Consider the following 13,196-nt stretch of genomic DNA (forward strand, 5'->3'; position numbering starts at 1 on the left):
GCTCCATCATGAGCATCGAAGGGGTTAACTTGCGGCTTGCACAATAGGCTCCAAGTCTCACCAGGAGGCATGAAGCCCAAGACAAGGATGGCTCAAAACAACCATATCATCCCCACAAGGCAAAGTGCAACAAGCCGGTGACACAGTTGTACCAGTATTATAGCAGCAGTGTCTGTCACACTGGTAGCAGCTGCACTAGCAATAGTAGAATTAGCAGTAGAGGGTCAGGCAGCAAAGGGTAAAGGTTAGCCAAATATTTGTTCATGGGGTAGATATGTCGTTTGTCCTGTGCAGGCCCATTGTCATTTCCCTATGTTAGCATGAGCATGTTGCAGACTGTGCTTTGCGCACATTACGATACAAATGTATCTTGCTTTGTGCCACACTGTGCTTTCACACAGAACCTGCAGTTGTTTTCACGTTTTGTTCTTTTCTGGGATTTAGTCTGAACACTGTAGACAATGTGAAACGAGAATGCCCCTTGTTATTCTGTACTGGTCAGGCCCTAGCACCTAGACAAAACATGCAAAGGCAGCTGTTGTTTAGGAACACGGACTCTTGTCATATAGGTATGCACGAATAGGTAACAACACACTTGGAGCGGGATCTTTCCAGGGAAGAGATCGTGACACCACTTGAGATGTAGGACTTTCATCTGTATATGCTAAGGTATGGGGTCTGCTGCCAACACCCAAAGTTCTTCTGATATATAATCATTTTGCTTCTGTAGAAGGGGAGGGAGGTAATCTATCCTGTCTTATACGATGACAGCGCCTTTTATGATTTATGGACTACTTCCTATGCTGACTGTATTTGTGTTAGGCATTTTCTTACTTATTGTGGCACGTACACTGCATACTAGAGTACGATAGTTAAAATGAACATTTTACACTTTCCTCGTGCCTCTGTCAGATCTTATTGAGGACTAGTACGAGTGTGAGACCAAAAGCGTTTGTCCAGTAACCACGATTCCTGAGAGGGTCGGATGTGTTGTGTTCTGTGGTTCCTAATCACTTGTGCCTCTGTAAGTGGGTAGGAGGGCAAGTGAAACACTATAGCTAGTGGGTCCCAGGCTCAAGGGTACTCAGGTGGTAGGATGACTTGTTTTTATCAGTTTTATCACACGGCTTTCATAGCACTCTGTACTTTCAACACTTGTTACTGTCTGTAAAGATTTTTTATCAACTAGACAATAAAATTGATTTGACTCAGCCTGGTTCCCCAGCTCCAAAGTCGGAAGCTCTGGCCGTTACGCCACATCATCTCCCCATATATCAATAACGAAAACAACCCATTTCTAGTTATAACACCGTATATTGATAAAGAAAGCCATCAAGAGTTTGCATAAAGAGAACAGTTATTAGTTTTCCTTTCGAAAATAATCGATTTCAGCCTTAAACCTATGCAATGCTGCACCAGCCAGGCATTACAGCGCTGGTATTCCATGTGCCAGGCAGCGCCTTCCCACTTCTCGTAGCAACGGGCACACCTGCCTCGCCCCGGGAACTGGAAACCAAACACAGGGCAGGATTACGCGTTTAACACGCCAGAAACCAGCTCCCAGTCAACATGATGTGTATGTGGAAGAAAAGAAATGAAGCTAGACAATGAAAATGACCTGCTCAAAGAAGAAGCAAGGGGCACTGCAAGCTAGACGGATGCCCTCGGCACGAAGAGCAGCAGCCGGACGAGACTGACCTCTCGATTCCCACCGCCCCGCTCCAGTGTGCCGAGGAGAATGACGACCTCAAAAAGAAAAGTCACTTTCAACCAGAGACCGATTTACGGTGAGCGCAGCGCAATAAGCAAATACACAGGCAGCCCCTAGGCATTATATGAAAAGATACGTGCCCTGGTTTGGGACTGCTACAGGATCGGTCTAGAAAAAACTAATTTTTATCATCATTTTGGTACCCGTAATTTTGCATGATTGTGTGGCAAGAGAACATTTTTGTATAATCATTTTTTTGAAAGAAATTTGGATCCGGTGTTGTGGAGTATGCATGGTGGTATGACTCAAACACATTAAAGCAACGTACATGGAAGTTGCCGCTCTGTAAAGGTACCCATTCATAAGTTACGACACCCTTCTTATGAAAATAGGAATTCTTGGGTACTACCTGGTCGAACTTCCTGCTCTTATATGGCAGGCTATCGCCCCCTGGCTGCATCACTGGGTATCCACATGGAATGTGACTATTCATTTTGACAGATTGGGAGAGGCATTCAGTCAACGTATTTTTAATAGACTAAAATAAACATAAAATTAGAGACTATTCCAGTAATACAATAATTTCTTCGAACTTCCGAATATCCATGCAAATCGAAACGAAAAGCAACATACACAAATCCCACAGAAAATAAAATGTATTACATACGTTTATACATTTATATTTTATCAGAGTAGTCTTTTTCAGGTAGGGCCCCACACACACATGTGATGGAACCCAAGATGGAATGACAGAGATCTGCTTACATTGGCCTTGACCATGTGAGCTCCTCTGCGTCACAAATGAAGAGCGCATTCACTAGTATTGCAGAAAAGAGCGGAAAACCTGGAAAAGGGAAATACTTAAAGGGGTCATCTTGTGACAACGAAAGGAGACCCGATCTCACAGCACAACATTTTGGAAGGCCTGTTGATGTTGATAGAAGAAGCGAGACATGGTAAAGAAAAAGGTTTTTTTCTCTACAATGGCCCCTTTTAATGAGACATCAGTAGAGAAAATGCAACAAGTCCGGATTGACAGGAATTTTCTCGGTGAGCTTCAGGCTAGGGAGCTGCTTTCAGAGCAGGAGGGGCCATTAGGACCTGCGCATGAAAGCAAGCATGGCCGCATGAAAGCAAGCATGGCCGAATGAAAGCAAGCATGGCCGAATGAAAGCAAGCGAGGCGGCATGAAAGCAAGCATGGCCACATGAAAGCAAGCATGGCCGAATGAAAGCAAGCATGGCCGAATGAAAGCAAGCGAGGCGGCATGAAAGCAAGCATGGCCACATGAAAGCAAGCATGGCCGAATGAAAGCAAGCATGGCCGAATGAAAGCAAGCATGGACGCAAGAAAGCAAGCATGGACGCAAGAAAGCAAGCATGGCCGCACGAAAGCCAGCATGGCCGCATTAAAGCAAGCATGGGCGCATGAAAGGAAGCATGGGCGCATGAAAGGAAGCATGGCCGCATGAAAGGAAGCATGGCCGCATGAAGGCAAGTATGGTGGCATGAAAGCAAGCATGGCGGCATGAAAGCAAGCATGGCCACATGAAAGCAAACATGGCCACATGAAAGCAAGCATGGCCACATGAAAGCAAGCATGGCCACATGAAAGCAAGCATGGCTGAATGAAAGCAAGCATGGCCACATGAAAGCAAGCATGGCCGCATGAAAGCAAGCATGGCCACATGAAAGCAAGCATGGCTGAATGAAAGCAAGCATGGCCGAATGAAAGCAAGCATGGCCGCATGAAAGCAAGCGAGGCGGCATGAAAGCAAGCATAGCCGAATGAAAGCAAGCATGGACGCAAGAAAGCAAGCATGGCCGCACGAAAGCCAGCATGGCCGCATTAAAGCAAGCATGGGCGCATGAAAGGAAGCATGGCCGCATGAAAGGAAGCATGGCCGCATGAAGGCAAGTATGGTGGCATGAAAGCAAGCATGGCGGCATGAAAGCAAGCATGGCCACATGAAAGCAAGCATGGCCACATGAAAGCAAGCATGGCCACATGAAAGCAAGCATGGCTGAATGAAAGCAAGCATGGCCACATGAAAGCAAGCATGGCCACATGAAAGCAAACATGGCCACATGAAAGCAAGCATGGCCACATGAAAGCAAGCATGGCCACATGAAAGCAAGCATGGCTGAATGAAAGCAAGCATGGCCACATGAAAGCAAGCATGGCCGAATGAAAGCAAGCATGGCCGCTCAAAAGCCAGCATGGCCGCATTAAAGCAAGCATGGGCGCATGAAAGGAAGCATGGCCGCATGAAAGGAAGCATGGCCGCATGAAGGCAAGTATGGTGGCATGAAAGCAAGCATGGCGGCATGAAAGCAAGCATGGCCACATGAAAGCAAGCATGGCCGCATGAAAGCAAGCATGGCCACATGAAAGCAAGCATGGCCACATGAAAGCAAGCAAGGCTGAATGAAAGCAAGCATGGCCACATGAAAGCAAGCATGGCTGAATGAAAGCAAGCATGGCCACATGAAAGCAAGCATGGCCGAATGAAAGCAAGCATGGCCGCATGAAAGCCAGCATGGCCACATGAAAGCAAGCATGGCCGCATGAAAGCAAGCATGGCCGCATGAAAGCAAGCATGGCCGAATGAAAGCAAGCATGGCCGCATGAAAGCAAGCATGGCCGCATGAAAGCAAGCATGGCCACATGAAAGCAAGCATGGCCGAATGAAAGCAAGCATGGCCGCATGAAAGCCAGCATGGCCACATGAAAGCAAGCATGGCCGCATGAAAGCAAGCATGGCCGCATGAAAGCAAGCATGGCCACATGAAAGCAAGCATGGCTGAATGAAAGCAAGCATGGCCACATGAAAGCAAGCATGGCCGCATGAAGGCAAGCATGGCCACATGAAAGCAAGCATGGCTGAATGAAAGCCAGCATGGCCACATGAAAGCAAGCATGGCCACATGAAAGCAAGCATGGCCGAATGAAAGCAAGCATGGCTGCATGAAGGCAAGCATTGTGGTGTGAAAGTAAGCATGGCCACATGAAAGCAAGCATGGCGGCATGAAAGCAAGCATGGCCGCATGAAAGCAAGCATGGCGGCATGAAAGCAAGCATGGCCGCATGAAAGCAAGCATGGCGGCATGAAAGCAAGCATGGCCGCATGAAAGCAAGCATGGTGGCATGAAAGCAAGCATGGCTGCATGAAAGCAAGCATGGTGGCATGAAAGCAAGCATGGCCGCATGAAAGCAAGCATGGCGGCATGAAAGGAAGCATGACCACATGAAAGCAAGCATGGCGGCATGAAAGCAAGCATGGCCGCATGAAAGCAAGCATGGCCGCATGAAAGCAAGCATGGCTGCATGAAAGCAAGCATGGTGGCATGAAAGCAAGCATGGCGGCAAGAAATCAAGCATGGCCTCATTCTAGGCACGGCCAGCTGGAGATGGTTCCTTCCACAGAGTTTTGTCTGGTTCTTTCATATAGAAGGTGTTCCACCGCAGAACTGTCATCTTTTGTGTGACGTATCTCCTGGGTATTTCTCCTGGCTGTTTCCCTGCATGATCTATATTTTTTTGGACATAATCACCTGTTCATTTCTAGAAGCAGTATTAGCAGTCTCCTGTGGGAGCCTCGTCTTTATCACTTGGCTCGAGTGTGGTAGGAGGGGATCTGAAGGAGGTATGGGGTAACGCCCATGCTTTGTTTCCTTCATTTGTTGAACTTGTTTGATTTGACTTAGCTTTATTAAGTGCGCAAATACCCGCAAGGGTGTCCTGGCGCTGTCAAGGTAGGAGGAGAGTACACCCGACTTACAACTGAAAAAGATGCGTTTTTTTTGGTTTATTAGGCATTTCAATATAATAAAACATACAGTAAACAAATGTATAGGGAAGACGAGACGTACATGACATTAAGTTCAGTTATCACGTCTCCGTCCAACATGAGAGCAAAGTATTCCTGTCGCTGCGGTGGTAAGAGCCATGGCGCAGTGCAGGTCAGAGAGAGGTGTCATTGTCTGACTGCGAGGTTTGGAATACTGGCTACAATATTCCTGTGGACAGAAGGCAATTTACTTCTCCCTGAGAAAGAGATAAGAGAAGGAAAGAGAGCGGACAGGGGAGAAGGGGGAAAGAGCGAAAGGAAAGAGGGGAGTGGACTGGAGAGAGGGGAGGCTGTTTGGAGGTTAGAAGGGGGGAAGGGATATCCCATAACCCGGCCAAGGTGGTTTGTTAGGTGGGTTTTGTTTAGATGTGAGAGTCTAATAGGGCCCAGAGTAGTCTCGATTTATCATGATCTAAAGTTTGGTTAAGGATGCTGTTGTTCGCGCTTCTAAGGACGCAAACCCAGGCCCCCCAAGTGTGGTGAGCGATAGATTTGAAATCTCTCCAGTCGCAGAGAATTGTTTTTACTCCCAGTGTGTGTAACAGGTCGAATAGTAGTAGTTCTGTTGTGTTTAGTGGTGGGGGGTTGGGGAGGGACCAGGGCCTAAGGAGATCAACACTGGATCCAGCGATACCTTGCAATGCAAGATGCCACTGATACTTTTCTCAATGTCTTCCAGGGATGGGACAATAAAAGATCATCTGGTCAGGATTGCGCACTTCTGAGAAGCAGTTTCAACATTTCTCTGAGTTAAGAAGGCCTAATTTGTAGAGGTTAGCTGATGTCCAAAAAGTTGTATATAGTAACCAATATTTGCACTGGAGTATAATCGGAGATATCTTAAGCTTGGTGGAGTGTTTCCAAACCAGTGACCAGTTATTATCAGTAAGTTAGGAGTAACCTTCCTTAAGGCAATAGTCTGACTACTTCTTTTGGTATCTATAAATGGGGTTAGAGGCCGATTTTTGGAGAATCTTGTAGATTTTTTATGCTTGAGGAGTGTGGATGGAGAGTGAGGCAAGTTTCTTAAGTATACTCGGGATTTGAGGGTTTCTGAAATGTTGGTTGCGGGTTAATTGCTACTTTGAGTTTTAGGAAGTTATAGAATTCTTTACCGGGAATGCCTAAGGAGGCTTGAACTAAGGAAAATGGGATGGGGTTGTTTTCTGTTGATTACATCTTTGATGTATAGAATATTGCGAGATGACCAGGAGTGCCAGTGGAGGGCTTTACGGTCAATTTTTATTAATGGGTTGTGCCAGATGGATTCGTATTAGGAATATTTAATTTGGATTGAGCAGTTCTTGTCCAGGTGTTTTACAGCAAGTATTAGATCTCTAAGAATGTTTAAAGAGTGTTGAGGTTTAAAGTGGTCCATAGAGATAGCTGCAAGTGGCGTGAAGAGTTGGAAGAGGTCTAGATCGATGTCTGTCCACAGGGAAGGGGGTTTGAGCAGAACCAATGCATGGATTGCTTAAGCAGGAACGCCAATTGCATCCTACTGATGTTGGGTAGGCCCACTCCTCCGTTCTCTTTGCTGAGTAATAGGATTTTGGAAAGCAATTCTAGGCTTTTTATTATGCCAGGTGAATTGAGTGGTGGATTTGTTTAGATTTTTGAAGGAGTCTGATAGTTGGAGGGGGCACATACTGATGATAAAGTTCACTTGTGGAGCATTTGGAATTTTGGTGCACTCTACTCTTCCCCGCCATGTCATGTGTTTGGGTGACCAAGTATCTATCAGGTCCTGGATCTTTTTCAGTGGGATGTTTTCAATAAATGTGCGTGATTCGTGGAGGGATTTACCTAGGTGTAGGCCTAAGTATTTCAGATGGAGGTTTTGCATTTGAGGTCTGTGTCCTTGATAATTGAGGGTGTTCAGGTGGGGTTGGGTGGAAAAACTTCCGTTTTTTTCCCTTGTTTAGTGTGTAGCCAGATGCATAAGAATAGGCACCGATTAGCTTGAGGATTTCCAGGATAGCTGCTTCTATATCTTTTGAGAAGATGAGGACATCACCTGCATAGGCTGCTACTTTGTGGTTTGTGGGGACAAAGGGGATGCCTGTGATGACAGAGTTATGATGAATTTGTTTAAGGAGAGGTTCAATTGCTAAGAGGAAGCAGGGGCGGCTCCTCCGTGATGGCAGAGGAGCCTCGCCTCACAGCCTGCACCAGCAGATGATAAATAAAATGACAATAACACAATTGTGATTTTATTTATGCTGTCTGTCTGAGCCCCGCAATGAATATAGGGCGGACGGGGCCGGGCATGTCAGGGTGAAAGAGTAAAAGAGTAGAGTGCACTCGTAAGTGCGCATGTGTGCTTGGCCGGCCGTCATAGGCCGGCCAAACACACTATGCCCAGTTATGTTTCTCCAACCTGGACTGGAGAAAAGGCACAGGTCTGAGCCGCAATCGAGGCCATGCAGACCAATCCTGGCACTGACTTCATATGACAGAAGCGTCTGGATTGGGTGTGGAGCCTGTGCCCTTGGTACCCATCCCCTTCCGACCCAACGGCATTAAGAGGAGCAATGAGGCAGCCGTCAGCAGGAACGGAGTGGCAGGTAAGTATTAAAAAAAATTCTTATATTATTTTAACCCTCCCCACCCCCCTTCCCCAAACCCATGGCCTCCCCCAGCGACCGCCGTACCACTTAAGATAGGCCGCCGCCGCCACTGAGAGGAAGAGTAGTGGTGAAAGAGGACATCCTTTCCTGGTTCCTTGGGGGGGTTTGGATTTTTTGGAGAGGAAACCATTGACCATAACCTTGGCTGGGGGGTTATCATATAGTACAGACAACATTTGTTTGAAGGTGGTTCCAAGGTTGAATTTTCAGGTTACTGATCTTAAAAAAAGCCAGGAGACCTTATGAAAGGCCTTTTCGTCATCTAGAACCATGGCCATCGCAGGGGAGTTTAGGAGGGGCAATAATTCTAATATGCGTGCAAATAATCTTATGTTGTCATAGGCTAATCTCCCTTTAATGAAGCCCATTAGAGCAGGGTGGATTAGAGATGGGAGAAGTTTTTCCAACCTGGAGCGAAGAATTTTAGCATATAATTTGCGGTCTACGTTGAGTAGAGAAAGTGGTCTGTAGTTTTTTGGTGTCTAACGAGTCCTTATTATCTTTGTGGATAACTGAAATAATAGCTTCGGTGAAGTCTGGGCCTATTTTGCTGTTTAAGGTATAGAAGTCGAAAAGGGATTTTAGATGAGGTGGAGTAGGGGTTTAAAGATTTTGTAGAATTGGCTTGTGTAGTCTTCTGACACAGGGGCTTTTTTTTAGTTTTAACGTATTGATCAAGTTTTTAATCTAATCTGACTATAATGGTTTATTAAGTGAGGATTGATCCCTTTCCTTGAGTTAGGGCTGGTTTATATTCCACAGGTATTACTCGCAATCTGCAGGGGTTGGGTGTCGTTCTGGATTTTATACATTTTTATAATAATGCGCAAAGGAACTTGAGATTTCTTTGGCTTCAGTTTTCATTTTGCCTGCTATGTTTTTGAGGGCGTTAACGGAGGCGCTCTGGCTTTTCACTTTCAGGTAGTTGGCAAGAAAATGCCTGCCTTTGTTGAACTCACATAATGTTTTCGCCTCATAGGCATTCACCCAGGTGTGTGCTCTCTTGCTTATTAGTTTATTGATTGACATTTTAGAGTTTTAAGTTTGACTAATGCTTCAATTAACTGTTTTGAAATCAGAAGGCGGCATTATAAATAAAAGCCCCTAACCGCCACACATACACATACCTCTTAGCACCGGCATCTATACTCACATAGAAGAAAACACAACCTTTCTCAGAGTTTTTATCTAAACACACCCACTATAATGCTATAAAGCTAAACAACCCACTGTCAACCGCCAACTACTTAACTACTCAAACACATCCAACACCTCCACAACATCAATCACTCCAATCACATTCTACCTCATCTTACCACAACATCTACCAACAACACATAGGACAACTTTATAGATTCGGACAGCCTGGACGGACAACTATCACCAGAGGCAGGCCGGGGCACAGTCCTGCCAAGTACCACGCACCAGGCGTTAGACTAATGCATTCCAGTGTGGTACTTCGCATTACCACACTGAAATGCACTGTCACACATATGCATAATCTCTGACTCTCAGCTGTGACACTCACTGAAGTGCTGCCTGACTGTTAAGTGTGGCAGCGCACAGCACCATAGGGTGCACACGCTGCTCCAGGCTTGGGCTAAGGCTAAGGCTTCTGGTGGGCTTACAAACCCTGCTTAGCGCTACATTTGTATCATTCTTGTGATGCCCTGCGGCACGGCGCCTGACATCATCGGGGCCCTGAAATGCGCAGTACCACACTGAAATTGCGATAGCCTAACGCCTGATGCGTTGTACTTGGCAGGACTGTATAACGGGGGAGCCGCAGCTGCTGACAGGTATTATGGCCCTGTCATTTATAAATTATTACCCAATTTTTCCAATTTAGGGATTTTTCTCCTATATAAGAAAAATAATGGGCAACAGGACTGTAAATGGCATTGGACAATAAAATGTGGAAAGCTATCAATTTTACCCACTCTCTCAATCAACCAATTTCCTGGACTGATTCAGCAAAATATAATCTAAAATATATCTGCATCCCAGCTACAATGGCCACTGTGGGTCTGATAAGTAAGCATTTGAGCAGAGCATGTAGAAAAGAAAGTGTTTTACATCTACTTCATCCTATATTTCTAATTAATGGGATATCTTGCAAAGTTATTTTAGGTTATTTTGTGAGCTGTAAAAAAGATCACCTTTGAAATGTGGTGCGTACACCTCGTCCCTAATATTGGCATCTGTCTCCAATAGATATTTATGCTTGTATGTTCGGAGATCCTTATCCTTAGAACAAGAAATACCATGGATACGTTTGATAATACCTGTAACAAAGCCATTTATGTGTGATTGCATAAATGCATATCGGACATGATGCTAATGTGCTATTGATAGCTGTTGTATAAGTGTTAATAAATGTTTTGCATATGTTCCTTTACTTTTCATTTCCTTTGCAATTTCGTATTGGTGTTATTTTCTGGTTATCTCAGAGTTTTCTTGGAGTGTCTTGTTTTATATTGTAAAATATTTACATATCTTTAATCTGCTGATGATGTTTATGCCATGGGGTAACTACTTAATGCAGTCTGGAGGTGCATGTCATTACCCCTATTGTATTTATCTCTGTGGGGAAAACAGTGCCATTTAGGCGGGTCGTGAATCTGAAAAGTTTCTCCAAGTGCCTGCAGGGTTTACTAACTAGACAAGACATCCAAGTTATGAAGGATTTCTCCCATGTTTAACAAAAACCTCAGCCGGCACCTCATTTTAAAGCGTGGCGTTACTCTGATGATTTGTGATTACATCTACCATTAAGCTTCTCTTATGTCCCCTCTGACTCTCTATTTAAATTATAAAAGTATTTTGGAATTTCTACTCCAAGCAGTAAAGTCTTACTCTGGATACAGATAGGTTTCACTATTTTTAATTGGGCCTAAAGCTAATTATTATGTATTAATTATTAGAACATTGGAATGTGGAGCACTCCATTGAATACAATGGAATGCTCCGTGCTTCTACGGGCCCGTAAAGGCCCGCAGAGCAACATTCCAATGTTGCTTTTGTTCACAGTTGTTGCTGTGAACAAAGGCCTCTCGGAGCTCGAGGGGATTTAAAGCCCCTCGGGCTCGAGACGCCTTTGTTTTATTTGTTAGAACATTCTGCCCTCTAGTGTCAGAATGTTCTAATAGCCTTATAGCCCTTCATAGCTGGGCTATACCGGCTATTAAAGTCCCGCTCCCTTGTTAAAGGCCCTCGTCTTCGGCTCAGGCCTTTAACGCTGGAGCAGGCCTTTAATAGCCGTGGGCTATAAGGCTATATTAGGCAATTATTAACTATTATTTATATATCATTAATGAGTCATTATTATTGTTTTTATTAATATTTCTACTTAACTATTAGTACTAATTACTTCATAGAGCTCTTCATTTATATTAGCAGTTTGCATCACAGGCTACTCTTAAGGGAAATATGATTTCTCAACACTCATTTTGCAAGTACCGTAATCTGATAATCTGTACAATTACTAAAGCATAGTATTAGCCCAAGACCGCACCCTCATTTGCTAGCTTAATCACACATAACTATGGGCTATCCTTACTCACCTGCCACCGTTTCTTTAAGTGTCTTGCTAACAAAATGATTAATAATTTGGTATTAATGGTGCACAATAAAAGCTACACTCTTTCAGGTGTAAATGTCTCCAGGAGTCTAGGACGCCACAGTTCTGTCCCATAGTTAAGAAAAAGTCTGTCTGTCCAGCAGCAAATACCAATGATTCAATAGTACCTTCGGGGGCATATTGAAGCTACTCACTGACTCAAATGATCCTACCATCAACGACGTCCATAGCTAAACCGAGTAATCCTTTCCAAATATTGGTGTTAGGCTTGGTAGGAGCACCAGTCCTTTAATTTATTGTTGTTTCACTAACAGAAAATAATTAAGATAGAATCATTCCATTTCAGTATCATATTAATTTGAATGCACATTAAATAGACATCGACATATGCATTAATGATCGCATTCTCAGCGCTCTATCATGTTTTTCCGCTGTGTAAAAACCTGTGTATGATTAGATTACATTCTCCCATGTCTTGTAGTTAGGTTTAGAGTTGTAATGCTCAAAACTTGTCTTCAAAACATAATGAAAATGATTCTATATACAAACTTGTTGCAATTTTTTCACCATCTTTGATGACACCACAAGCTCAGAGTTGAGATGAGCAAACAGTTGAAAAGTATGTATTGCTTGCTGCAGAAGAGAAGGGACTTGTCTGCTGCCGCCATGATCCAAGTTTTACTGCTGCCCATTGGTCTCCTTCCAAGGCCCATCTCTGCTGGTCATTGGCTCCAGTTTGTCCACCTGATAGCGACAGCAGTGTGGTATTGGCAAAATAAGAAACCCTGATACCCCGATACTGGTGAAATGAGCAAGACTAATATTGGTGAGTTTTCATCATGGCGGTGATATGTGATTAAGGCTCCCTGTTTTCCGATTTTACCGATCTTTACAGATAAATACAGACAGAAAACATTTATTTTCTTGTTTGTATTTATTTTTAAATTTGGATAAAAACGGAAATTGGGCTACTTTTTGAGTAATTCTAACTACTGTCTGCCATGACTGCCAGGCCAATAGCTGTGTGGTTGATAGGTAAGTGGGCTAAAAAAGAAAGGAATTTTGGTAAGACTTTAATAGTAGTAGCTATGCACAAGGTTGATACTGAAATTTGCATATTTTCTTAAAAGTACATTAATTTATCTTCTGCAGGTGTTTACAGCATTGAAACCTAGTAGGCATTCAAGCATGAGTGTATATTAACCGGTTAAATAAATGTGGAAATATATTAATTTCAGCTTAATTGTTCCACAAATCCCTAAATAAATATGGATAAATACAGATACATTTAGCAAAAAATAAATATGGATAAATACAGATGGATATGTAAAAAAAAAAAATACCATAAAACCGGGAGCCCTATATGTAATATATATTAAAAAGTAGAGTGTTCGCAAAGAACAAAAGAAATACAGCATTCTGCCT

The 13,196-nt window shown here is 43.8% G+C and overlaps 1 protein-coding gene across 1 annotated transcript in view; it reads left to right on the top strand.

Moving 5' to 3' along the window:
- The first annotated feature begins 1,535 nt into the window (after positions 1-1,535).
- The window catches only part of LOC146865427 (uncharacterized), a 52,804-nt gene continuing 41,143 nt past the window's right edge, over positions 1,536-13,196 (top strand). The window contains exon 1 of the mRNA XM_085632165.1: positions 1,536-1,787. Coding sequence (XP_085488291.1) covers positions 1,739-1,787 — 49 coding nt within the window. The 5' untranslated portion in view covers positions 1,536-1,738. The remainder of the gene's footprint in view (positions 1,788-13,196) is intronic.

The sequence above is a fragment of the Triturus cristatus genome, chromosome 2_1 (assembly GCF_964204655.1).
Source record: "Triturus cristatus chromosome 2_1, aTriCri1.1, whole genome shotgun sequence".
Classification (NCBI taxonomy): Eukaryota; Metazoa; Chordata; class Amphibia; order Caudata; family Salamandridae; genus Triturus; species Triturus cristatus.